We start from the raw sequence: 27,964 nt of genomic DNA on the forward strand, positions 1-27,964 counted from the left end.
AAACAACATATTTGTTTTTTTTATTATACGAGCCTGCTCAATTCTGATTGGTGCTTGAGTATGCCGTGACGTGTTCCCATGGAAACGGATCATTCCAAATCGCTGTGTGTAGGATTCGAACTAATATATAAACTAAAACATAAGCTCTTAGAAACTATAACAAACATCTTTTTGGGGTTTTAAAACTGAATAAGAAACATTTTAATGTGCTATTTGGTGATGGAAAATGATTAATTAAAATTAATTGTTTAAAAAAATGTGTTTTGCCAGCCGGGCCAAACCATGTGTTTGGACCATGGACCTTGTTTGTTAATGCTGGCACCGTTTTGGGCCTCTTAGGTCCAGTGAAGGGAAATTGTAAGGCTACAGCATACAAAGATCCTATCCTGAAGACCTGAAGCCATATAACGTACATTGGATTTTTTTAGGTCATTAAAATATAAAATAATTAAACTGTGTGGTGCTTATGGGAATTGTCCCTTCTGGGAATTGACGTATGTGAATACAATAACGTCTTATGACATTGTCCTAAAGATTAACAGAACGAGTTTTACATGACTACATGAAGACAGTTTAGAAAATCAGTAATTTACTGAATGGACAGAAGTGACCGTACATACAGTAAACAATCAGATCAGTCTCAGTGAAAGGGGGTGTGGCCTCTGTTCCTGTTAGTCTCAGTGTAGGGGGGCGTGGTCTCTGTGTCTTTCATTCATAGTGAAGGTGTGGCCTCTGTTACTGTCAATCTCAGTGAAGGGGGTGTGGCCTTTGTGTCTGTCATTCATATCATTCATATTGAAGGTGTGATCTATGCGTCTGTCAGGACTACTGAAGCAGGCATTGCCTCTGTTCCTGTCAGTCTCAATGAAGGGGGTGTGGCTATCATTCATATCGAAGAAGGCGTGGCCTCGTTGTCTATCATTCATATCATTCATATTGAAGGTGTGATCTATGCGTCTGTCAGGACTACTGAAGCAGGCATTGCCTCTGTTCCTGTCAGTCTCAATGAAGGCGGTGTGGCTATCATTCATATCGAAGAAGGCGTGGCCTCGTTGTCTATCATGCATATCATTCATATTGGAGGTGTGGTCTCTGTGTCTGTCAGAATTACTGAAGGAGGCATGACCTCTGTTACTGTCAGACTCAGTAAAAGGGGTGTGGCCTCTGTGTCTATCATTCATATTGAAGAAGGTGTGGTCTCTTTCTGTCAGTCTCAGTGAAGGGGGTGTGGCCTCAGTGTCTATCATTCATATCATTCATACTGAAGAAGGCGTGGTCTCTGTGTCTATCAGTATTACTGAAGGAGGTGTGGCCTTTGTTACTGTCAGACTCAGTAAAAGGGGTGTGGCCTCTGTGTCTATCATTCATAGTGGAGGTGTGGTCTCCGTGTCTGTCAGAATTTCTGAAGGACGCATGATCTCTGTTACTGTCAGACTCAGTAAAAGGGGTGTGGCCTCTGTGTCTATCATTCATATTGAAGAAGGTGTGGTTTCTGTTTCTGTCAGTCTCAGTGAAGGGGGTGTGGCCTTGGTGTCTATCATTCATATCATTCATACTGAAGAAGGCGTGGTCTCTGTCAGGATTACTGAAGGAGGTGTGGCCTTTGTTACTGTCAGACTCAGTAAAAGGGGTGTGGCCTCTGTGTCTATCATTCATATTGAAGAAGGCATGGTCTCTGTTTCTGTCAGTCTCAGTAAAGGGGGTGTGGCCTCATTGTCTATCATTCATATTGGAAGTTTGGTCTCTGTGTCTGTCAGGATTACTGAAGGAGGTATGACCTCTGTTACTGTCAGACTCAGTAAAAGGGGTGTGGCCTCTGTGTCCATCATTCACAATGAAGAAGGCATGGCCTCTGTTTCTTTCAGTCTCAATGAAGGGGGTGTGGCCTCAGTGTCTATCAGGACTACTGAAGGAGGAGTGGCCTGTGTTCCTGTCATTCTCAGTGAGGTGTGGTCTTAGTGCCTCAGAGTAAAGTAGAATAAATTATTGTGCTGCACTTTCCATTTAATTTCCATTTCCACTTTACCAAAACTTTTTTTTTTATATGCGCACTACAGGAAGACCGTTTTAAAAAATCAATAATTTACTGAATGGACAGAAATGACAGTTGTTGATATGCACATACAGTACATAATCAGATCAAAACAGCAAAATAAACAAAAACAAACAAACAAAATAACCCATGAAATCAAAAAAAAAGAGAAAAAAAATTTCAACACTGCAGCACGTATGAAAGTTGTCTGAAACCTACGTCTGAAAGATGTGTTTTTGGTGAACAGGACTGTTGTACAAACAGTACAATAACAGAAACCTAAATATATAGAAAGCAGCATTATATGGTTTACATCGTGCAAACATTGTTCCACAGTCATATTCAACCCCTTAACATAGTGTAGTAAAAAAAAATCTACAGGCTTCATAGTTCAAATGGTACAAGGATTTGACGGTTTAAGGAAAAATATCTTTGTGCAGACACGAGGTAATCGTCACCCACACTCACAGGCTGTATTCACACATATACAGACAGACGCTAAACTAAAAAAAATAGGTCATTAAAAGTAATAGAACAAATCAAAGCATAAAGAATCTGTCATACCAGACTAATGTTGTGTCAGAAATAAATCATTACAAAAGCAGGAAAGGAAAAAAAAAATCTAAAATTAGTAAGGGAAAAAAGTGCACTCCGCTAATCCCTGATAAAGCTGCTAGAATTTCTTAATCAACAAGAAAAAAGAAAAACAGAAAAAGAGGCAGCTCTCCTTATTTTGGAGAAATCTAGGCTTGCCAGTGACAGATTTCTTTTCCCATGATGCTTTACAGTTTTCCAGTGCTGGATGATGTATTCCCCAGGAAGCAGGAAGTCAGGGTCCCAGGTCATGGGGTTGTTCATACAGGTTGCTCTTTGCTGCTGATTAGGGATGGATTAAACAGGAAGCTAGTCCTAGATCAGCTTGAATCAGTGAATTCATAGTTTTTGAGCTTAGACTACTGTGCCATGCTGTTCAGACTGCTGTTTGATCCCGCCAGCCCATTTTCAGCTTTCTGGAGGCTTCTTACCGCACTGGGAACCTGTAACCCAGTCGACAGGCTCAGGCCACCGCACCACACCTGCAAAACACACAAAGATGCAAGTCTGAGTCAAAGGTAAGTACAGAGGAGGAGTCATAGCCTCTGTGTCTGTCAGCCTCAGTAATGGAGGTGTCGTGGCTATCAGTCTCAATGAAGAGGGTGTGGTCTCTGTGTATAACATTCATATTAAAAAAGGCGTGGTCTCTGTGTCTATAAGGACAACTGAAGGAGGTGTGGCCTCTGTTCCTGTCTATGTCAGTAAAGGGGTGTGTGGCCTCTGTGTCTTTCATTCATACTGAAGAAAGCGTGGTCTCTGTTCATGTCAGACTAAGTGAAGGGGGGTGGTCTCTGTGTCTATCATTCATATTGAAGGAAGCGTGGTCTCTGTGTCTTTCAGGACTACTGAAGGAAGTGTGGCCTCTGTTCCTGTCAGTGTCAGTAAAGGGGGTGTGGCCTCTGTGTCTATCTTTCATAATGAAGAAGGTGTGGTCTCTGTGTCTATCAGGACTACTGAAGGAGGCGTAGCCTCTGTTCCTGTCAGTCTCAGTGAAGAGGATGTGGCCTCTGTTCCTGCAAGTCTCAGTGAAAGGGGTGTGGCCTCTGTGTCCATTGTTCATAATGAAGAAGGTGTGGTGTCTGTGTGTTGTCAGGACTACTGAAGGAAGTGTGGTCTCTGTTCATGTCAGTCTCACTGAAGTGGGTGTGGCCTCCATTGCTGTCAGTCTCAGTGAAATGGGTGTGGCCTCTGTGTCTATCAATAATATTAAAGAAGGTGTAGTCAATGAGTCTATCAGGACTAGTTATGGAGGTGTGGCCATTGTGTCTGTCAGTCTCATTGAAGGGAGTGTGGCCTCTGTTCTGGTCAGTTTCAGTGAAAGGGGTGTGGTCTCTATGTCTATCATTCATTTTGAAGAAGGCGTGGTGTCTGTGTCTATCATTCATACTGAAGAAGATGTGGACTCTGTGTCTATCAGGACTACTAAAGGAGGCTTGGCCTCTGTTCCTACCAGTCTCAGTAAGGTGTGGTAACACTGCCTCAGAGTAAAGTAGTATAAATTATTGTGCTGCACTTTCCATTTAATTTCCATTTGTTTTATCATTTATATTACTTTTTTACACGTATCTAGTCTAGTAAAAAAATCTTGCTTCTTGCTCCACAATCCTAGAGGTTTGATTAATCACCCTGCTGTTTACATATACACTATGGCCAAAGGTCAGATGGCGCATGAACAAGTGCGTCAGATTTAATTTTACACGGCTACATATAGCGCATATAGCTCATGCTTTTTCGTCTGTAGCGTACTGACACACATCTCCAGTTTCAGCGGCTAACCACAATTAGCCACAGTTACACTACAGCCACTTGAGTTACACCGTAATTACAAAGTGACATTACATACAAAGGACATGAAAACTGTTGTCACTGATGCACTGAAACTGCATTACGACTACAAGGGCAGGTGTCTGTAGGTCATGTGACAGTAATCATCCATCCAGCACTCACCATAAACGCCGGTACAACAGGTTGAGTGAACTTCGTCTTGAACGAGTGAAGCAGCTGTTTGCTTTCTGCGTTGTAAAATGACAGCTGACCTGAAATTGAAAAGACACAAAGGCGATTTTGGAGTTTTTTTTCTGCCGGAACAGGATATGATAATACTGTACAGAGCAGACAGGCTTGAAAAGGGCTTGGCAGTGTTCTTTTATTTGCACACTACTTTTAGATAGTCCATGGATCTGCCTGACATTTGATCTACAGGTGTCCAATAGCCCCAGAAACAGTATGTGAGAGAGGAGATATAATCTCCTGCAGCTCCAGGACTTCATTCAGAGAGAACCGAAGGTATTTCATGTAGATGTTTGTTCCAAATATCAAAACATTTCAGTGACATTTTCTAGGCATTTTTTTAACATCCTTGAACAGAATCTACATCCACAAAATGAAGTAAATATTTCACGTGTATTGGTGATATACACCATTAGCATTTGATGGTTAAATACAGTGTAGATAAATCACATCAGATCTTTTCCAAATATTATTCCACTCTTTCTTTTCATATCTACTGTATGTTCTCTAAACAAGGGGCTGTTCCGCCATGACAGCAAAAGACAAAATCCCAGCTTGGTTCTTAAACTGGTGGATATTTAACTCTAACTAACTAAGTTAATTAACTCTTTTTCCAAGAGTCTAAAAAATGGAGTTTGCTCCTCTTTGGTTGTGTCCATGTTCAATATTGAATGTCTTTGTCATGTTCCACTCCACAGTGGTGGCTAATATGAAGCTCATAATAAAAAGAGCTTCTCGAATTTCACTCAGAGCTTTACGAATTTGTAGCGTTTCATAAGTATTTCTGTTTTTGCCTAGCCTACTAGGGGCGATATATTCATAGAAAAGTTCAAAGTTGCCAATTCATAAGCAGCAAAAATTTGATCTTCAATCACTAAATCTCTGTGTAAGGTTATGCAACAGAGGGAGAAAACACATGTCTCACACTGAACGCCTGAAACGAGTCCTGACTCGTTTTATATCAGACTTAATTAAAAATAATTTAAATAAATTTAAAATAATTAAATTGTTCACACTGATTGAAAGTGCCCCATAAGTGAATTTCCATTTTGGATCATTTCCAGACTGGAACGAGGGTTAAATGATTATGAGTGTGATGAGGTGAATTTTATTTTGAGAAGTGTGACACTTTATCAGTGTCTGAACAGATTGATTTGTACCTCCGTCCAGGTCACAGTAAACTCCTATTCTCTCAGGTACTGCCACATCCAGGCTCTTGGCCTTGTTGTTGTGTTTGGCAGCGAAGGAGTTCTGGAGCCAGTTATTGACATGGATACACCAGGTGGTGTTGGTTTTACCCAGCTGATCAAACTTGCCCAGGTTCTTATAGGCTACACCGATGCTATAGGACTTGCAGTCTTTAAGGGCCTTCACCTCCCAGTAGTGCTGACCGGAGTCTATACTGGTGTCACCTGAGCACAGACAAAGATACATGAGAAAGATGGAGAGAGAGAGAAAGTGTCAGCTCCTGTTATCGCTTACATTATACATTATAACAGCTTCATACCAGTCCTTGTTACATATAAACATACAATTATACGCACAGTGCTTTAACATAAACCTGGGATTTGCCTGCCTTGTAGCCGGTTCTATAATCAGAGAGCTAATATAGAATATTTCTGACTAGTCAGGAGCTTGTCGCTGATGATAACTGTATTAAAATGAGTAAAGTTCTATAGGTGTAGGGTCAATACCGAGTACTGTATAGGACTCTCCAGTAAACCGATCTCTGCCTCCTCTGGGAGCTGGTGAGCGAGCAGTTGACCCTCTTTTCGGAGACGGAGTTCCACTTCTGTAACCGTCAACAGAGCACAAATACGGTCAGTCCATCCACACACACACACACACACACACACACACGGCTAGGATTCATGGGAACACTAGGACTAAAACACATGCTGATTCAAGACACACTCAAACAGCCACAGCAGAGAAGAACACAGAAGCAGCAAAAGAAATGATGACAGCATGATCAGAAAAGGCCGCTGGTGTTAGTAAGAGCACTTCTACAGCAGAAGAGATGCAGAGATGCAGATGAAGCTTCCGGACAGGACGACGACGGCTGATTAAAAAAAACATAAAAATGCTAAAATAAAGCAACATTCAAAGCCTGAATTCGATGGATGATCTGAGCTTAAAGGAATACTCCAAGATTTCTAACCAAATCCTTAGCCAGCATGTATGTGTAATTAGCACAGAGAGATACACTGGATATGTCACACAAATGAATGGAAACGTTTACTTGATGCTCATTTATAACAAAAGCTTAAGGGCAGATGTGAAATTTTGTCGACTAATAGATCAAATTCAGTGTTACAATTGTAAAGCTCTAGCAAAAACGCTTACATGATGAGACAGGAGTAAAGGAACATGTTCTTATAGAGACTGAGTATCACTCATATAGTAAAAAGTAACAGTGGAACCTCGGCATAGGAATTTAATTCGTTCTGGAGGCGAGTTCTTAAGGCGAAAATGTGAATGCAGATAATCCGTTCCAGCCATCCACCCAGCGTATGTAAACTGTACGGCTGCTTACAAAGAACTGACCCAAGCCAAGCATTCCATGTCAAGGGTCCTCACAGGAAGTTGTGCCACAAAGCTTGGGCTAAAAATAGATCAGACCACCCACGCCACTGATCTGTCAACAAAATAACGCCCGAAAATCACCTAGCTTTTAAACACATTTGCGACTTAGCTGGCGTTTGGTTCATTTTTATGCTGAAAATGCTTTATATGGCAATGCAAATATCTTGCAAAATTTTAATTCTTAAGGTGAAAATTCCTAAGTGAGGTTCCGAGGTTCCACTGTAAATCCGATTACAACATGTTTACAAAATGTTGTGCTATAATGCGCCAACAGACCCGTACAACTATCCTGGTAAGATATAAACACAAATAACAGGATTTTAAAGATTTATAGAGACATAGATAAATACCAATAATAAGTTTAACAACTGCCCTTAGACTTCACATGCATTTGGCCTGAAAAAAAAATGTCTATTTTTCTTTTCTTTTCTCAGAACTGATAAACGTCCTTGTCTGTAGTAATAACACATACCATACAATGGGTAGAGAAATGAGAAAAGCTCAGAGTACTCCTTTAAGAACATGTCCATGTGTACATTCCTGTAATGTATGGTGGTGTAAGTGGAATCTACTGGATTGTGACGTTTGTTTGACGTTTTGTGTACAAATTTCTTTATGAGCGAAACGAGATCATGTTCCTCAATTAAACGTGCTTGTTTACTCCAGTACATGGTGGTTAATCGATGTTGGAATCCCAAAGGGAATTCTGGGCCTCTTTCTTTGTGGAGTGACAGATGCTAGAGCGTGGTGGGCGAAGTGTCCACGGTCTCGGTCACATGACCCACGAGACAAAAGACGGCTTCATGATCGGCATGTCAGAGTGTCATATGGAGCAGCAGCATCAGATCAGTTATTATTAGTCAACCTATAATAATAGCCTAGACTTTATTGCCTTCTACTTATATAACCAGCGCTCTTGAATTCCCAATTCTGATTGTTCGGAATGTTTTATAACAGCAGCTTTGATATTAATGAGGTTTAGATCAATGCACTTGCTCAAATCTTGCAACGGCTAATTCACAGGGCTGCTATTTAACTAAAAACCTCTAGCCGTTGCTATTGTGACGGAGTTTTCTTCTGTTCCCTGAACATTTATGGAAGGAGTCCCAATGTGTCGTCTTGTATAATGTCCTCAAAACAAGTGTAACTATAAATGGATAAAATAACACTTCCATATGTCTTCTAGATTGCTCGTGTACTTGTGTAATGCCCTGTTAGAGGGTGATGGTTAGTGATGACACCAATGAGATGAAAGTCATGAATCCTGTTTTCCATGAATCCTGGATGACTGATGAAGAAAAACACGAATGATGTCTTGAGTTATTTTGAGAGCTTACTCACCGAAGTTATAAAGACGTGAGCATGAAAAAGATTAACACGAGGAGTTTTACTGCTTCGGAAACACTAATATAGGCTAATGTGTGTTGTGGTTATTATTTTGCCGTCATTTTTAGGTTTAAAAGTGTGAAGAAAAAAGCCTGGAAGTAGAAGAGAGTCAGTAATAAAGCCAGTTATAGATGGAGGCATGATAGAAAACATCATCATGAATAAAGTGTTTGTTAAGGATAAACATTTCATTTGTTTAAGGATGATCTCCATCTACAAATGACCGTCAGATTCGGAACACAAACACACACACACACACACAAAACCCACAGTGTGATCAGTTATCATTCTAAGCAAACAGCAAACTAGCACTTGTCATTCCAGCATTCAATGATTCAGAATAAAAAAGGTAGCCAGATAACCTTCCGAAATAATTAATGCTGTACAACCAATTCTCCAAATAATCGTCCATGTAACTAAAGCTTAAGTGTTATCTGGCTAACCCTGTAATCTTTGTTCTGAACCACTCGTCCCATTCAGGTTATATATAAAGAGCGTCTGTTTCTGCCAACACCAAATCCCAGGAACACCACGCTGAAGGAGGAAGAAACTAGGGAGGCTAAGAGTGGAGGTAAAGCTCTAAAGGGCCGAGTCCCACAAGGCCAGAAACACACGATCACCTTGTCATGTTCTTCAGATTAGTGAGCTGTGCACTGTTGGTGAAAGAAAAGGAACGGGTGAATAAAAGAAAACGTCTGCGAGACTGCGCTGTTGAAGCAGAAAGGAAAAACGTCAAGATGCAAAAAATGTGGCAGGAAGAAGAGCTGGGACATTTTCTCAGGAACAGCTTAGGAGGAAATGGGAATATTCTTCAGAAATGATAAACTTTTATTTATTATGGCCCCATTTTCCCACCAATAGAGACATTTCCAATCCTTAACCTCAAAATTGTAATTATTATATAATTCAGTATGATTTAACCCTGGATTACGTCGACAGAAAATACTCATTTCTGATTGGCTGACTCAAATTTAATGCCCCCTGCAAGACAATCAGCATCAGTAAGGATTATTAGGATTATTGCCTTCACGATCACACTGCTTATTAACAATAAGACAAACAAACTATGCTCATTTAAGCTGAAAGGAATTATTTACACACTATATTCACAGTGGAATTGGTTTAATTAAATGCGGCAAGACTGGAGAAAGAAGGCCATCGACTAGATGTAACCGTAGTAACAACAATATGTGTTGTGGGACTAAAAAGGTAGCTGAACAAATAAAAAACAAATATTATATGATTTAGTATCATGAAAGCAAACTTGTTTGTGGTATAAGTAAAATACTGGAAAGTGCTGGAACTATACCAAAAGACTGTGAAACATGATATGCATCACAATACACTGATCAGGCGTAACATTATGACCACTGACAGGTGAAGTGAACACCACTGGTGATCTCCTCATCATGGCACCTGTTAGTGGGTGGGATATATTAGGCAGCAAGTGAACATTTTGTCCTCAAAGTTGATGTTAGAAGCAGGAAAAATAGGCAAGCGTAAGGATTTGAGCGAGTTTGACGAAGGGCCAAATTGTGAGGGCCAAATTGTGATGCACTGGATCAGAGCATCTCGAAAACCGCAGCTCTTGTGGGGTGTTCCCGGTCTGCAGTGGTCAGTATCTAGCAAAAGTGGTCCAAGGAAGAAACAGTAGTGACAGGGTCATGGGCGACCAAGGCTCATTGATGCACGTGGGGAGCGAAGGCTGGCCCGTGTGATCCGATCCAACAGACGAGCTACTGCTGCTCAAATTGCTGAAGAAGTTAATGCTAGTTCTGATAGAAAGGGGTCAGAATACACAGTGCATGACGGGTCAGGGCTGTTTTGGCAGCAAAAGGGGGACCAACACAATATTAGTCAGGTGGTCATAATGTTATGCCTGATCGGTGTATACTGCATATATATAAACATTAGAAAAAATAATCAATAAGAGACTTTCTTTAATTCTCATAAATAAAGTACTTAATACTATAAAGGAGAAAATAAATCAATTATTATTTTACCATGGGATGGGAATCTGAGCACATACCTGCCCTTGTTCTCCTTCCCTTTGACCTTACTGTCCAGGCCTTTTCCTCCCTGTGGATCCCACTCCACACCGCTCTCCTCTACCTTCAGGTTCAGGTGCGAGGACGACGAGTCAAAGGTGAAGTTGAACGCTGCGCAAGAGAAATGCCATAAATCCTGCATTCTTTTATATCTAGATCTATTATGCTCCTTCACTGTGACTGACAGGCACAGAGGCCAGGCCTCCTTCTTATCTTTTCACCAAATAGATAAAGGAAGTTTGATTGCTTTATTATTTCTTTACCTCTGGTTTCCAGTGTGACAGGATCAGAATAATCTCCAGCTGCTGCTTTGTTACACGCTCGAACCCGGAAGTTCATGAATTTGGAATCAAACTTTAACCCTGAAAATAAAACTCATGAGTTTGTGAGTCCGGCTTGTATAGAGTGACGAATGAATAGAACATGACAACCAAAATTATTGGCACCCTTCATAAAAATGAGCACAAACTCATATATACAGTACATAACAATAACTTATATTTCATAATGTTTTCCTTTTTTTAGGAGTTAATTGTCACAGCACTTGGATCATAGTACCTTACTATAACGTCTCTGAAGGTTGTAGAGGTTATCAGTCCACTCTTTCATGCAGGTCATTTTAGGTTTGTTACATGTCTCCAACTGTTTGAAATTCTGAATTATTCTGTGTAAAGTTTATTTGATATAATCATCTTTGCTGAAGGGTGCCAATAATTCTGGAAGGCACCGTATGTGTTAGTGTTTGTGTGTGTCCTGTGTCTGTACCCATCAGTGTGTACTCTGTGCTCTTGATGTTGTCCACAATCTCCCATTGATGCTCGTCCTTGACTCGAGCCAGACCCTCATGGTTGGTTTTTCTGTATTCGAGGATGTAGTGGTCGATCTTGCTGTCCTCCACCGGCATCCTCCAGATGACGGTCACCATGTTGTCCATCACCACACAGTCCTGGACGTCGATTTCTGGAGCTCTGGGGACTAAAAGCCAAGAGCGAAATGGTCACATATTATAAACAGTCTATAAATATTTTTTGTCATGACACATATTATTAGTGTATTAAAAAATTATGGTGAGATGATATTTTGGTAATATCGCGATCACCCGGACTTAATAGCAACACAAAAATGACTCAATTCAACCATTACACTCTGCATACTGCCTTTCTATGGCAGCCATGTTGAATCTGCTCATTATATGCTGGTGCATCCTGGGAAGGATTTGCAATATTTGTTACTGCACACTACGTTTTTTCTACAAATATATACAACGTACAGTATACTCTTTAGATTTACATATCAGTTATCAGATGTAAACGTGAGTAGAGCAGTATATAGAGTGATGTAAGACAGCGGGCGTTTCCTTTTCGGTGCCTCATTATGCGAGGAAGCCTTTCTGTGACAGATGTCCGATTTACATGACAGTAACCACTGCAGAGGGGTGCAGGTGGTGCAGCGTGTCATTGACCCGGCCAGCTATTAAAGACATGCAAACTCACAACTGGGCCTACAAACAAGAAGTATCACAAGCAGTGCTAGTATTGCTAGTATTTTTGGGCGGCTGCATTTACATTATTTCTGAACAGAAAATTCGTATCGCAATACAGATTATCACCTTAAGAACTCGCCTCCAGAACCAATTAAATTCACAAGTTGCTCTCTATTCTCCATGCTTGTCCATGATGAATTCTCCTTGACATATAAAGTTAAGCCACGCCCACTTTCTTTGACCCTATTTCAACATACAATTCTAATATTTGACAGTTCATTCCCTAAACTAAAGAGACAAAATAATTTATGACTACAGAGTAAACATAGTTACTATAATATACCACAAATGGACAAATCCAATTCATTACATTTCCATGATTCGTATTAAAAACACAGTTTATACTGTACTTGTGCGTTAACCAGAGAGAAGGAGGTCTTTTGTGCTGGGATATGTGATATCCTGTGATGACTAAACCCTGGAGACAGATCCTTGTTCCAGTTTGTCGTGGTGATAGATACTCAATCAAAAGAATGTTTGAAAGCAGCCTACCGGGACTGTTGGGCACAGCTGTGTCCTCAAGTTTACTTAGTGGAGCCATTGATTAGCTGGATCATCTATCCACACCTTCTGGTGTATCTAAAGCTAATCACGAGCTACTGGGTCAAGCAGTAATGATTCCAAGGCAACTGATCAATGAAAAAGTCAAAATCTGCTAAAGATATCAATGAGAGATAACAGAAAGTGTCTCTTTGTTACTAAAAATCATGCCTTTTAATGTGTGCAACATAAATAATGGAAGGAAAACGAGCTCAGCTTCCTGAGCTGCAACTCAACTCCTTCAAGACACGTGCGTCAGTTTCACATTTCACGTGTGCCAAGAAAAAGGCTGATATCGAGTCTCAAAGTGGCTCTGAGTTGATAAAATTCAGGAAAATTCAGGAAAACCTTGGCAAATGAAAGAGAGATTAATTGTCAAAAACTAAGAGGTCGTAAATGCTTCAGTGATCAACAGAACAGTCTCAAGGCAGCAAGGCAGAAAGGCAAAATCACTGAGCTGAAATTACAAACTGAGTTGTCATAACAGTACGGCATGTACAGTACGGCTAAATTATAAAAAATACTGAGTACAGTAATACGCTGAGGATATTTTCCTGCCCTAACTACCAAAATCAATACAGAGAAGACTCATTGTCGCACTTCTTTTAGCCTGTCCTGTGTAAAGAGCTTCAGTGCTGCACGTATACAAGAGCATTGGATTACCTCTGCTAGGAAAAGTGTTAAACTGGGTTCGACACTAATGCCAAAGCTCTTCCCTGCTGTCACAGCAACACATGGTGCTTTAAACCATTCGTGTATGGACTAAATTGGCTCAAATGCACTGTTTTCTCATATTTACCGTTCATTTCATTGTGTCTGAAGTCTGAATAAATGAAAAAAAAAAAAGTGTTTTATAATGCGGTTTATTCTGGGTTACAGAAGACAGTGGTGAGTTTAGTGTTATTTTTAGATCTGTCTGCTGTGCCAGGCTTTGGGGCATCTGTAGACCTGAAAGGCTCTGAGCCTCATGGGTGCTTACTCAGAGACACAACTGATGAGAAGAGTCATCATCTATCTGCCTCTTTCTCTCTGACTCACACAGACACACACACACACACACACACAAAAAGGACTTATTTATACAAGTAGCATCACTAGCCCAAGTGTCTTCTAATTTATTTACACATGAAGCCAAACTGGTAGCTATAACCTTACAATAGCTATTAGCAATGTAGCAAACTTCAGATACTGAAACATATCTCGAATCAGTTTCACATTTTCCACATTTGTCATATTTTGAAGCCAAGCTTCTTCTAATTTATTTACACAGCTTACACAAAGCTAAACTGTTAACTATAACCTTTATATATACTTAGTAGCAACACACCAAATTTCTGCGCAAAAACTGTGCCTCTTATTTTTAGCTGAAACTCAGAACTACATATTTACTGTTCCTCTTCCTAAAGCACAGTTCATCCTGCTTTGGGTTTATAGCTTCTGACAGCTTTGTACAGAACAGGAATAACCTGAGGTAAAGAGTCCGGCGTCCTTGTGCACGAACCCGCAGCTAATGCGCTCACAAATGTGCAAGTGTGCAATGACATTCAGTTATTTTGCAACAGAACCGTATTCTGCTTCAAATTGAATGAACAATGCTTTAACTCTTGGGGATTATACCATCATCATGTAATAACTTGCTACTTTCTGGAGATCTGTGGTGTTTTTCTATCCAGTGTTGTTCCTTGTGGGTCATACAACAGACTGACATTACATCAAATGTCCCAAGTGTAAGCGGATCCATGGTGGTGGCAGCAGAAGAGCGAGAACAGGACCACGGCTCAAATGTCTCTCCCTACAAACGGCTAATAAAACAGCCTCCATCCAGACCACACAGCACACTTCCTCTCCAGTTTTCCAAACATTTACAAGCGCCATTATGTCACACTTGAAATTTTTTTTACTGCAAGCAATAATGTTCCCACTTCCCTCAGAAAGAGGCAATGGCTAGTTAATTTAGCTAATGCTGTAGCTTTCTTCAGGTGTAGACTCTGGCTAGTTTGATTATCTAGCTAGCAATAATGTTCTAGTTTTCTTCAGAAATAAGATCTGGCTAGCTAGATTATTTAGCTAGAAATAATATTCAGGCTTTCTTCAGTAATAGACTCTGGCTAGTTTGATTATCTAGCTAGTAATAATGTTCTAGTTTTCTTCAGATTATCTAGCTACCAGTTGTCTTCAGGAACAAAACACTGGCTAGTTAAATTAACGTATGTTCTAGCTTTCTTCAAAAAAAAGGCTCTGTCTCTTTAGATTATCTAGCTAGCAATATTCCAGTTTTTCTCAGAAAAAAAAAAACAGTCAGTAGTTACATAGCATATGTTTTACATTTCTTCAGAAATAAGATCTGGCCAATTAGCTTATCTAGCTAGCAGTAATGTTCTGGCTTTCTTCAGGAAAACACTCTGGCTAGATAGATTATCTAGCTAGCAATAATGTTCCAGTTTTCTTCAGAAAAAACACTAGTTAGTTGAATTAACTAATGTTCTAGCGTTCTTCAAGAATAGGTTCTGGTAGTTATCTCACTAGCAATAATGTTCTAGTTTTCTTCAGGAAGAAACACCGGCTACTAAAATGAGCAAATGCTCTAGTTTTCTTCAGAAAGTGGTGCCAGCTAGTTAAGCTAGTTAGGGGATAACAGTTCAGCTTTCTTCAGGAGGCAGGCTAGAAATCTAGCAAGCAAAATATTTCAGTGTTCTTTAGGAAGGAGGCACTAGAGAGCTAACCTAGCTAACAATAACCTACTAATTTAGCTAAATTAACATTGTACCGTGTCATCGTGAAGGAACTGTAAACGTTCAAGCCAAACAGGAAGCACGTTTAAACTAATCGGCTTTCTCGCAGTGCGTTCGTTCTGTGCCAAAATATTCTTTCCACAAAACCAAATCCCAATCTTGCTCCTGAATAAAGGTTTTCATCTAAGATTAAACTTTCACATAATGGCTGACCGAAGTCCTAAACTGGATGAGGAATACAGATTTGCTAACTCACCGGGAAGGAAACGAAGGCCCTGGAGAAGCTGGCGCTCCTGTGAAAAGTCCACCATTAAGTGGGTCATGTTGTCTGAGGCTTTGGGCTTCATGGTGAGGCGAAAGGCAGGAGCCATCGTCACCCTGAGACAGACAAACGACAAGATTAAATAAATCTATTGCTTCATTCGTTTATTTATAGACGCTATTAGTACCTTTAAATCCATCAGTATTAGTACTTTTACTACTTGATACCATTAAACGTAATGTATTATCAAACAAAGCCTATATGTGATTATTATTACAACACCGACGGTTTGGTAAAGAATCTAACTTTTGGACACACTTATCTCAAATATATTTTATTCAGCTAAGACTTATTTATCTGCTTTGTACTGAAATGATGAGGCTAATGGAGCTAAAATATGTCACCAAATTTATATATACTACTTACTTTAAACGGCATTGTCAAGCTATGTTATTATTAAATTGGAAATATTATCAGATACCAGATTCTGGTCCAAGATGACCAAATGTGACAAACAGACACCAAAGTTTGACTAAATAATAGAACTAAGTTTCACTACTGCTTTAAAAATATCAGGTGCGTTGTGTTTGATATATTGTGTTACTTGTCATAGGCAATTTAAAACATTTGTAATGTATGTGTAACCACATAAAGGCTTGATAATAAATCAACACTGTCTGTGAACCACCCACAGGCTGACACACACTCGGACACACCCTGGGTCAAAAGTCATGCCTCTTACACACACACACACACACACACACTTTTTTACTATCCTTCTGGGGACCTTCCATTATTTATGTTATACCTAAATCAAACTCTAGCCTTTAATATCAATATCAATTAGTGTCTATAAATCAACCGCACACACACACACACACACACACACACAATCTTATCAAATAAAATATTCATGCTCAAATATTAAAGGAAGTCAGTTTTGCAAAGCAGACCTAAACATGTGTATGTGTGTATGTGTGTGTGTGTGTGTGATGTAGTGCTACCAGAACACATATGCACAAATTAGGTGTGCTTAGAGGCAAGTCAAGAGTGTACTGTACCTATCTTTGATCTGTTTGGCAGCCTTGGAGGGGAAAGAGAAAATGAGAGACAATGAGAGGGAGAGAGAGAGAGAGAGAGAGAGAGAGAGAAACAGGAGCAGTTAGTAGAGGCATGCAGTGAGTATGCAATATTACTCAGCACTGGACTCTCTCTCTCTCTCTCTCTCTCTCACACACACACACACACACACACATACACACACACACACACACACACACACACAAAGATTAGTTTAAAACAAGAAGCCAAATATAATAAATTGTTTTGTTTAATATTAAAGAAGACCACAGAGGGCTACGTGTCATGTGACCAACCATGATCAGTGCATCAGTAACATGTGATCAACAAGCAAGCAAGCCCCATACATGCTTTATATTCATATAATTACAGAAATCAGTAATCATACATACATACATGCACGTATAATCAGTTATATCACTGAACATTAATTTGAATTAAAAACAGTGAGCCACCACTGGGTAAAGACAGCTGTTAGATTCCTTAGTAGTAGATACAGATTTACACCAAATTAATAAGAAAGGAAAAATCCACCTGCATATTAATCTTTATAACGAACATATGAACTCCAAAGGCATCCATGATATCTACAGACCTTGGTGAACTCATCCTCGTCTTTGATATCCAGTGCGTGTTGGGCGAACTCCAGCAACTCTTCTGCACTCTCCAGTGCATTATTGCTCTGCGTCAGCTGGTTCTGATAGGAAAAACAAATACAAAAAAATGCTGTGTGGTATAAATATGACCAAGCTAATTCTCTTTAGAATCATTTCTAAATGATTTAATCATTAGCTTCATATTTAATCATTAGCTTCATAATTCCGACATGTTTTGTCTGATTCATTTCATATATGGCTAAGCTGTGAGGCCTTGCACTTTAACTATGCATGTAATGAGCGTAAAAGTGTTTATAAATTATGAACAACATCCACACAAGCCTATGAGTTATGATGCTTCTTGGGGATTTAATTAAAGTGTGTACAGTAAGTAGTAAGAGACTGCAGTCTGAAGGCTTGATGCTGGATTTTAGCTGAGTCATTCCGATTCCTATCACATTTCTAAGCTGTCGACTATTTCAATCCGTCCTTCCTCAGGGACACGCTTTCAATCCTCTCTTCTCTAAAACTTGCACTGACTTGTGATTTATGTCCATTTCAGGATTTAGGGTTACTATTTTGAGGTTAACTGAAGGTCTACATGAAGAATATGACCGTTAGCTCTTATAACTTCTTCACATTTAACGGAGGCTATATTACAGGTTGTTCAGCCAGGAGCTTTCTCTTACAGATAAACCACAACCTACTATTTTTCAGGCTTGAACCCGGATCTTCTGATCTTTTGTTTCATAGCATCTTCTTAAAGCAAAATATTCTGCAGAATATCTTATGCTACAGGCTTTTTCAGACTTTACTTGTTTGTTAACTTAATAAAACATTTTAAATGTCACGCTTGCCCTAACCTAAAAAAAAAAGTATGACATTTAGTATTTTTTAATTCGGCTGTGAATAAAAACAAAGACTTGTGCACCGTGTAACATGCAAGCTAACAAGGAGTAACCTATCCTTTAGATTCCTATAGGCTTCAAGCACCATTTTTCCCTCCCATATTGTAAATGTCTAAATAGCTTGGGTGCTTTTTGTTTTGTTCTGCCTTTCTTCCATTCTTTCTCCTTTTTCCTTTTCCTCTTACCCTTCTCTGGTTCCCACTGGCACGAGAAAAACAAGGGCTACGGCTGACAATGAGGTTGCCAGACACCAGCGCTTTGTATTTGAATACGGCTCTCTGAGCACCACTCTTTCCAGTCCACTTACAGACGACTAAATGGAAATCGACTAATGGGACGTTTTCAATGAATTATGAATGAATTTATTTGTAATGAAATAATTTAACATTTGTGTGGAAAAACTAAGCATAGGTATAAACAGGAATACTTTTGAAAAACTACACATTTTTAAAGCCCTGAAAAAGTGTCTACTTTCGTATTAGCTTCATATTAACCACCACTGTGGAGTAGGACATGACAAAGACATTTAATGATAAACAGTGACACCTCAAAAACAGACACAATTTTCATTTTTTTGGAAATTAAAGAGAGCTAAAAAGCAGTTGTTCTGCTTTTGGTCAGACACTAACACAACACAAACACTGAATACTGTCACACTCTGAGATGCTTGTTAGAGAACTAATGAGGGTTTGATGGACCAGTAGGAGGCATGTTGTGTGTAGAGCTGAATGGGTTTGGTTCTAACGGCACGGCTAATCTCTCATCTGGGCCGATTTTACTCATCGGTATTGTCTCTGCTCAGTGAGCTCAGAGAAATGCCATGGCAGCATGATGACATCACCCAGACTGGGCAGAAGATAACCAAACAAACTCCAAGCACACACACGTTTTACTCTTAGAATCACTTTCGCCCTTCCGTTAGAGAATGGCGTTACCTGCAGTTCGTGTGATTTCCTGGCCTGTTCTTGCTTTATAGTGTTGGTCATGCTCTCCTTAGTCTCTTCCAGGATAGAGAACAGTGTGTCAAACTCCTCTTCTAAGTCAGACACCACCTGGCTAGAGTTGACCTGATCGCGGCAAACAGAAATATTCAATTCCGACATGTTTATTTTAGTCAACACGGTCATGGGGAAGAAGAGACTGGAGAGGCCGGTTTGAAAGTTATTTACATTAACCTTCATTACCACATCCTGCACCTTACCTGAACTCCAGCCAGCAGGTGACTCAGCGTCTCGATGAAATGGTGCAGCTCATCGTTTTTATTTGCTAAGGTGGTTATTATCCTTTGTAGGGCCTCCTGAATTGGGGTGGGTGGGAGAAAAAAGCAAAATGTAAGATTTACACAGAAACAATTACTCAGTAAATTAGCTATTTACAGTGGTTTGGAAAATGAGGAGATGTAGTAAACAACATTAATAGCACGTTCTGTTCTAAACCATTATAATGATGCTCAGTGTTTATTTAAAGAACGCTAGGGTATATTTGTCCTCCATGACATGTCCTATATATTAAGTCATGCAGAAATCCCACAGAGTAAAATCCATCTGAGGCACAAATCTGCCATCATGCTCAAGAGCTTAAAATACACCATATGGCCTAAAGTATGTGGACTCTTGACTATCGAATGATGGTCAAGAGTCCACACACTTTAGGCCATATAGTGTATTAGGCCATATGGGCCTCTGTCAAACTGTCCACAATTGTCTGTGATGTCTTTGTGCGCTGTATCTTTAAGATTTCTCTCCACCGGAACTAATATGGTCACTCTAGGTACTTTAGCATATTATACAGAGAGTGTTAAGAATTTACACCTAGCTGATAATCCTGCTCAGTTTCTTAAGTCTTCTACAGAATGAGTGCAAGGTTAAATAAATCTCCAGGCTCTTCATTTTTTTTTCCAAAAACATGAAGGTGAGAAGACCAAAGGGTTCCAAGGGGGTTTGAACTCAGAAACTGATCTTGGTATCACAATGTACGTTGGTCAGAATGAACGCAAGTCATCATGATACTTACAGGGGTGAGTACAAACTGTAGCCTTTGTAGGCTTTGGATTCCCTATCTCTGCTCTGGACTGTCCCAGTAGTTAGGCTTCAGTACATACAGCCTCACTCCTGGAACAAAATGATCATCTTGCAGGATTTTATCCACTTCCTCTAATAATTTACCAGTGGTGTGTGAAACGAAGTCTATATTCCATGATTGACTCTAGGCCAGCATCTGCATCTGACTTTCCACTTTTCATAAGCCAAGACCCCCTGAGGAACCCTTTTTCTAAGCGTGTATTATTATTTCCATATAAGCAACTGGCCAGATTATGACTGGATCGTTAAACAACATAGTACTGGCATCCTGTAACCCTAAATACTCAGTGGCGTTTCAGTTAACAGGAGTACATGGTAGTCATGTAGCTGTTTACAATCAAGAAGCTCCGTATATCACTGAGTTCCCTCAAAGCATTCTGTATTCTGGAATCTTTTTAAATTTACCTGATTTACAACACACACCTCACATGCTATACCCCAATGCCATTCAGACATACGGGACAATACACTGAGATACACTGAAGCAGACCTAAACCATGAGGACCATGAGGATACACTGATTGCGACACAGCCATAACAGTTAAGCGAGGCTTGCTGTGCTCCTGCTGACTTGTTAAATTATTGATTTTTAGGGACAACAGAGTTCCCATAGCATACATTGTTCAAATTAGATAGACAAGGGCACAGGATAACAATTTACCTTCCCTTCTAGTGTGCCAGAAAAGGAGAGAAAGAGAGATGTCCCTATGCTAGGCAGATTTAAGGATTAGTCTCCTCGGCTATCTTTAGACGAGACGCAATGAGACACTACTGCTCTGAAGGAAAGTTGAAATACAAATGGGTGAATAGATTAGGGCAAATAACACTGGGACACAATAAATATGGAAAGGGAAGACTTGGAATTAGTAGGTGGTTGCCATTTAGAAATACTAAAAACTGGTAGCAATTTAATCCTACATGTCTAACTGGTTGAATACTTAATTAAGTTATGTTTCATGTCCTTTGTAATCACTGTAACAAAGCATTAACCTTTGAAAATCAAGTGAAATAAATCTAAGAAAGTACTGTACTGACATGATGTTCGGATGGACACTACAGAGCATTTTCTGGATAAAGGCATGTGCCAAATAAGATAAATATGAAAAGTGTATAATGAATCAGTTCTACATTAACTTCCAGCTGTGACATAAGAGCAATAATACAGAGTATTCATAGTCTAGGCATTGACTTAAACATGGATGTCTCTTGACCTCTCCCTGACCTCACTTGGTCCTATTAAAAGTGCTAATCTTGGTCCAGCCCTTAAGATCTCTTGTGTGTTTACTATACACCTAGAGTTATAGCAGGGTTATATATGCCTAGCCTTCCCAGAAGAGTTGAAGCTGTTATAGCTGCAAAGAGTGGGTCAATGGAATGGCTTGTAGTCTCTGCTTTAATTCATCCCAAAAGTGTTCTATCGGGTTGAGGTCAGGACTCTGTGCAGGCCAGTCAAGTTCCTCCTCACCAAACTCACTCATCCATGTCTTTTTGGACCTTGCTTTTTGCACTGGTGAGCAGTCATGTTGGAACAGGAAGGGATCATCCCCAAAGTTGGAAGCAAGAACTTGTCCAAAATGTCTTGGTTTTGAACATTGCTTTGCGCACTGGTTTAATTAAGAGTTCCTTTCACTGGAACTAAGGGGCCAGGCCCAACCCCTAAAAAACAACACCTGAATTCAGTGATTTGTAGGGGTATCCCAAAACTTTTGGCAATATAGTGTATTAGCTTAGATAGCAGATATTATGGTTATAGTTCTCAAATGTTTTTTTGGACAGTATTCAGCTGGGTATTCAGCTAGTCCAGTAGCCCAACATCAGGCCATTTTTCATTTACATTTCTCTCATTATACAACTGAGGGTTAAGGGTCTTTGCTTGAGGACCCAGAAGTGGCAGCTTGGTGGTCCTGGGATTTAAACTCATAACCTTCCAATCAGTAGACTGACACCTTAAACACTGAGCTGCCACTGCCCCATGATCATTGCTGGCCCTATGTTGGCATGGCTGATCATACAGAAAAGGGCTATTTGTCAACATTGGCCCAATACTTGTACAGCGAACGTCCATTTTGTGTGGCTATGTTGGTCCTTAAACAACGCTCACAGATGTTGTTAAAAAAGAACTCCTTTACGAGCACTGACCCACCATTGGCACAATGCTGCATAACATACAGTATGTTTGCCAGCTTAGCAACCCAAAATAGATGCTGGGTCAAAGTTAGTTTGCTAGCTGGAGAGGGTTGAATCTTCAGGAAAGACTCTTAACCCCTTTACTTCCATTTCTTCACCTCAGAAATCCCTTTTCACCTCCTGGTTTATCACTCAGTCTTAAACTCCTGAGAATTTTTAGTAACTACTATGGATTAGTAAAAGTTTAATGATGAAACAGAAGTTTGAATGTGTTGGGTAGCTTTCAGAGTCATAGTTCCTTATTAGCGCTAGCATCTCCTTTCATCATATAATCCTTTAGTTGTGAATAAAATTTGTCCTTGAGTCCTGTTGGCTTAATAATATAGCCACAATAGGTACTTAGAACACTAAAACCTTGTCTATAATTTAAAGAATTTATAATTACAGAACAGACAGGCTCAGGCTCATGTTTTTTTGCATAGTTTTTTATACATCAGATATTTGCTACCTAGCATCGAAGACAATCGATCCATAACTACTTATCTATGATTATGGAATTCATTTTTTGAAGGAAATATCCTTGCTAAATCTTTTTGCTTTTAAATGCTTTTTTGCTAAATCTGAGCATGTCTTGCTAACACAATGTTAGCAAACAACATGATTAGCCACTTGATTTAAGATGCTAAGAGGCCAGTGTAAAATTAGGGCTGAATGAAGAAATTCTGAACGTTGAAATGATTCCTGTGTGTCCCGTTCATCCAAACAGGAATTAAAATAGTTGCAGTGAAAAGTGTGGAAATATGACAGCAGTTTCCTAAAATATGACAGAGGCTTAGCTTTACTATGTGTATCACAGGACATATTGGCATATGATACACTGCTACATGTCCTTTGCTGTAACCAAAGCAAAGGACACGCATACACTGTTCACACACACACACACACACACACACACAAATTTCCTCTGACCCTTGGTGTGTGTTGTACAATATTTTCCCAATCGGAGTCATTACAGAAAAAAGGGACATATTTATTATATAGATAAATAGATAGATAGATAGATAGATAGATAGATAGATAGATAGATAGATAGATAGATAGATAGACTTTAAGGGATGAGTTTTAAGGGATGATCTTTAAAAGAAATCGATTTTTACTTGTCTCATCTATCACTAGTAAAGACAAGTTTAAGGTCCAACGTTTGCTTCTTTAGTTAGCTATAGTAAAGCTATGTAGCTAACAAGCCATTAAAGAACATTCTGACCATCTTATAAGAGCATTTATCCCAAATCTTTCTTAATATCTGTCTCAAACACCTTTTTTTTGTGGTTTAGTGAGGCTTATTTTAAGCGATATAAACATGAATAAAGCCTTACAGTGTAGCTGAATGCATAGCTAACATCTTAGCTAACCAAAATTGCCGCTCAGCACAGTTAAGCAGAATTTCTCTCACAAAGTTGAAAAGCTGGAAGATATGTGGATGATATTATTATCCTACTTTGAGTTCGTTAAGTGGATTTATTATTTGTCTTGTGAAACAGATTAAAATGGCTGTTATGAAAGAGTTGGATATAAATATATGCATGATTCGCTGAGGAAGACGTGACTATAATGTTCGCTTTGTTAGCCTATTAGTAGCTCCATTGTAATACTATAGAAGCGCACGCCAAATAACATGGTATTCCGGCTAATCGAATACGTCTGAGGTAAGTGGAAAATTGTTTAAACTACATTTTTCTGACTGGTCCTTAAAAGCCGATGACATCATTATATTGTGAGAATTAGATTTTTAGGGCTTCCTCTGAGGCCGGTGTCAGCTCAGTGATACAGAAATTAAGGTTATTGATTCAAATCCTGAGAGCTGATTCTCTACTTTATACCGGGACTGCATTTTTCCTTATTTATACGGTGCTCAGCATAAATGAGTACACCCCCATTGAAAAGTACAATTTTAATCAATATCTCAATAAACATAAGAACAATTTCCAAAATTGTGACAAATCTGCGTTTTATAGAATTTATATGTTTAAGTCATAACATGAAAGCAAGGTTAATAATATAACCTAGACTACAAAATCTTACTCAAATTATTTTCTTTCTTCGGTCTTATGACATTTCTCTTCCATGTGATGCCATTGCTGACAGCATAAAATGCGAAGGGGTTTTCTCTGTTAAGTAACGCCCTTTTATAGTCAACTATCTGCTGGACACCTGTTTAATGAACAATTAATATTCACCTGTGGTTGAATTCTTGTTCATTAGAATTTTGTTCCTAAGACGTTTCTTGGGGTGTACTCATTTTTGCAACATGGTCTTTTGTAATTTGTGAGGAAAATTACTTTTTTGTGTGTACAAATTAACGAATCCTGCTTGCAATGAATGGCCCACATTTGCGGGAGTATTTTGTAGTATAGTATCCCATAGAAAATGTTGATTCTGGAAGGAAACTAAGGCCACACTAATACGTTTTCATTTAAAAACACATATTTTTCTATCCGTTTTGGCCTTCTGTCCACACTGAGACAGGGTCAATGATAACGTATCTTTTTGAAAACGCTCTCCAAAGCCCTCCAAACGCTCTTCAAACTATTACACATTTTTGGCCATGTGACGCAGTTTCAAAGAGCCGGAAAGTAAATAAATCCCTGGTGGAAATGACGCAGATCGAAGCATATTAGGTTTTACTCATGTGCAGTACAGGGACATAAGCTTTTCAGATGTTTCAGTATGGATGACCAACTTTTAGGAAATGATTGAAAACGATAATGTGCAGGCGGAGCGTTTTTAGACGAAAACGCCGTTTTCAAATGTATCCGGATTAGTGTAGACGTACCCTAAAGGTTTTCTGACAAATCTGTTGGGGTGTACTCATTTATGCTGAGCACTGTATGTCCATATGGACGTAAATATTTGACAAATAAATAAATCCTTATTGTTGCAATCTCCTGCTCAGAGTATGTGACACGGTTCCTAGTACTTGAGCTTTTCTTTGTTTTGGTTTTGGTCCTGTCCCTATCCTTGTCATGTCATTGGTGTGTTGTCTAAAGGTATACACCTGTTCTATGCTTTAGGCCTTTAAGAGTTTGTTTCTTCATTCTCTCCTGTCTCTTTTTTCTTTTGCTGCTTATTGTGATTTACACCCAAGCTTCATTTGTCATTTCTTTCAAGGCTTAGTTTCCATGTTTCCTGAACTTGATCCTCACCTGTTTCTCCTTTTTATTTATTATGAATTTTCCCTATTGGATGTTGCCTGTCTGTCATCTGACCAATACTATAAACTATATCTATAATTCTTGGATTGCTCATAATAAACATCGCACTAAGTTTAAGCACCTGTGTCTGATTCTGTATAATCTAGTTTAACATTCTATATTTCATTAAAAACCTGAAGATACATCAGATGGCTGTGAAATTCAATTCTCCAACCTGCTGCTGTCTCCTCTACATAAGTGAATGGGTATAAAGCCTCAAGGAAAGGTAATGCAAACCTGTCAAGTTACACTTCAGTCCTCTCACTGACTGACCGCATGATCGAGTTACCTAGTGAGCCACCTTCATCTCTAACAGCATAAGAATGTGCGTAGCATCCTAAACAACAAATGCTGTATGGCAAAATGAGTCACAATATTTTGCATCAATTACATGGTTACACAATGCACCATCAGTCTGAAAATAATTAACTGGATTATCTAAATGCTTAAACACGGAAAGGAAAGCTAATTAGTGAACTAAGAGTGAACAGATGAGGAGGTGAGAAAGCCGGACAGACTAAAGGACTAAAGTGTCTCTGCATCACTCTTTGTAGGTGGAGATTTAGCAACTAGCATCATAATCAGCCGGAAGTAACAAAGAAATGAGAATTTAGATTTCTGAAATGAGATCTGAAAATCTTAACATATCATATGAACTCCATTTAACCGAGTGCTAAGACTTAAGAGTTTTGGTACACAGAGTTCAGTACCTTTGTGTGCATCAAAACATAGTGGTGAGCTAGTTTGGACGTAAAAGCGAGTGCTGCTGGTAGACGTATAGGCTCTTATATAGTGTGACCTATACAAGCATCCTTAGAAATATAAACAACATACATCCTTTCCTTTCTAATTTACAGCAAATTAAATGTCATATAACATATGTGGATGTTTTTATTTGTTTTATATTGAGTTAATCCACCATTCTATGGACTGCATTGATCATTTCTCATCATTAGGCTCTTAAATATGCATTAGGTAAGATTAGTATTTTATATTACTATATTAGTAAGGTCTTTAAACTTTAGGTGTATTGATTCTGCACATATTCACATAGCTCCAGTGCCAGGATATTAGGTGGCTGCTATGGTATCTATAGGATGTGCATCCAAACAAAAACCATTATTTTCAAACATGTTTTCTCAGCTAATTAATATACTTTTGATAAGCAGTATTGTTTTTAATCATGTTCTACATATCTTCCAGATTATTTGTACACACAAGGAATGAAAGGAGAAAAGGAAGAACCACGGCTTGCACCTTAACCATGGGTTCTCTGGTTAAAGAGGTTGAGAACCCTGGGCCTAACAGTCCATCGGATATTAGTGTTTGTAATCTTCTTAAAGAGTTATTGTCATCACTTGTTATCCTGGATTCTACAGTCCAACTTTGTATGGGGGCCAATCCTGTGCAGTATCTCCACTGGTTAAGGACAATAGTGTGTACTAGGATGACATGCATGACATAACAATGCTATAACAGCTATAACTGTTACGTATTTTTTGTACTCTCCTGGCGTCGAATCCAGAAAGCAAACATACAGGGCAATAAAACATTAAACAGTTGTTTCGACCTCGATCCAGAATCCCGGATGTAAAAATGAAAGACAGTGTTAAAGGAAGATACACACCAAGAGAGAATGAAGAATGACACTCCCATATCAGAGATGATCATATTACCGGATAGGATACAGTGTAACGGTGCAGCGTTATAAGCATGTTATTAAGCACGCTCCTTACACCAAGAGCGTTCATTTCATATCACAATGCTGGTATGCTACTTACTTTCTGAGAGTCCATACCGAGGACTGGAAAACAACAGGACCCGGATTCGGTAACGTTACATGGAGCGGCTAAGTTTCAACGCCACCGAGACGATGAGCCTAATCCCCTGTCCTACTGAAACAAGGCGGAGCACCGGGCGCATGCGCAGTGCATCAGGACCGCACATACACCTCTTTTATATTCCTTTCTAAATATCCTCGGGCAGTCTGGGTATTTAATGTCCTCTGGGAATTCGTATTTTATCTCTCAGCAGTGCGTGAGAGAGATGGAAAATGTTGATTCATGAGGGAAGGTCCCAAACTGTTGCACTAAGTGCGCATGAAAGTTTCACGGCACATTTATTAAAGCGTACCTTCACGTGCACTTTCTAATAAAGGACGCAATGCACAGACTGCAGATAGGAGTGA

General features: G+C 39.3%; 1 protein-coding gene across 4 annotated transcripts; it reads right to left on the minus strand.

Moving 5' to 3' along the window:
• Positions 1–1,459: 1,459 nt before the first annotated feature.
• On the minus strand, positions 1,460–27,716 carry fsd1l (fibronectin type III and SPRY domain containing 1-like). Of its 4 annotated transcripts, XM_058383802.1 has the most exons (14): positions 27,558–27,716; positions 19,519–19,614; positions 19,253–19,384; positions 17,409–17,510; positions 16,795–16,817; positions 15,728–15,849; positions 11,422–11,631; positions 10,920–11,018; positions 10,638–10,767; positions 9,229–9,261; positions 6,331–6,428; positions 5,797–6,048; positions 4,574–4,662; positions 1,460–3,108 (listed from the first exon to the last, which is right to left on the minus strand). In XM_058383802.1, the coding sequence occupies exons 1-14, from the start codon at positions 27,570–27,572 to the stop codon at positions 2,986–2,988; spliced, it is 1,524 nt and encodes a 507-aa protein (XP_058239785.1). In that variant the 5' UTR covers positions 27,573–27,716; the 3' UTR covers positions 1,460–2,985. The 4 variants fall into 4 exon arrangements, with proteins under 4 accessions (XP_058239785.1, XP_058239787.1, XP_058239786.1 ...); XM_058383804.1 differs by lacking the exon at positions 9,229–9,261 and having other exon boundaries at positions 6,331–6,425; XM_058383803.1 differs by lacking the exon at positions 9,229–9,261.
• Between the last annotated feature and the right edge of the window lie 248 nt (positions 27,717–27,964).

The sequence above is a fragment of the Hemibagrus wyckioides genome, linkage group LG28, assembly GCF_019097595.1.
Source record: "Hemibagrus wyckioides isolate EC202008001 linkage group LG28, SWU_Hwy_1.0, whole genome shotgun sequence".
NCBI classification, from domain to species: Eukaryota; Metazoa; Chordata; class Actinopteri; order Siluriformes; family Bagridae; genus Hemibagrus; species Hemibagrus wyckioides.

Coding starts and splice junctions, on each gene's coding strand:
- fsd1l (XM_058383802.1), bottom strand. Junction 10,768..10,919: donor TGTCACACTGGAAACCAGAG/GTAAAGAAATAA, acceptor TCTCTTGCGCAG/CGTTCAACTTCACCTTTGAC. Junction 3,109..4,573: donor CTGTTGTACCGGCGTTTATG/GTGAGTGCTGGA, acceptor TGTGTTTTGCAG/GTGTGGTGCGGTGGCCTGAG.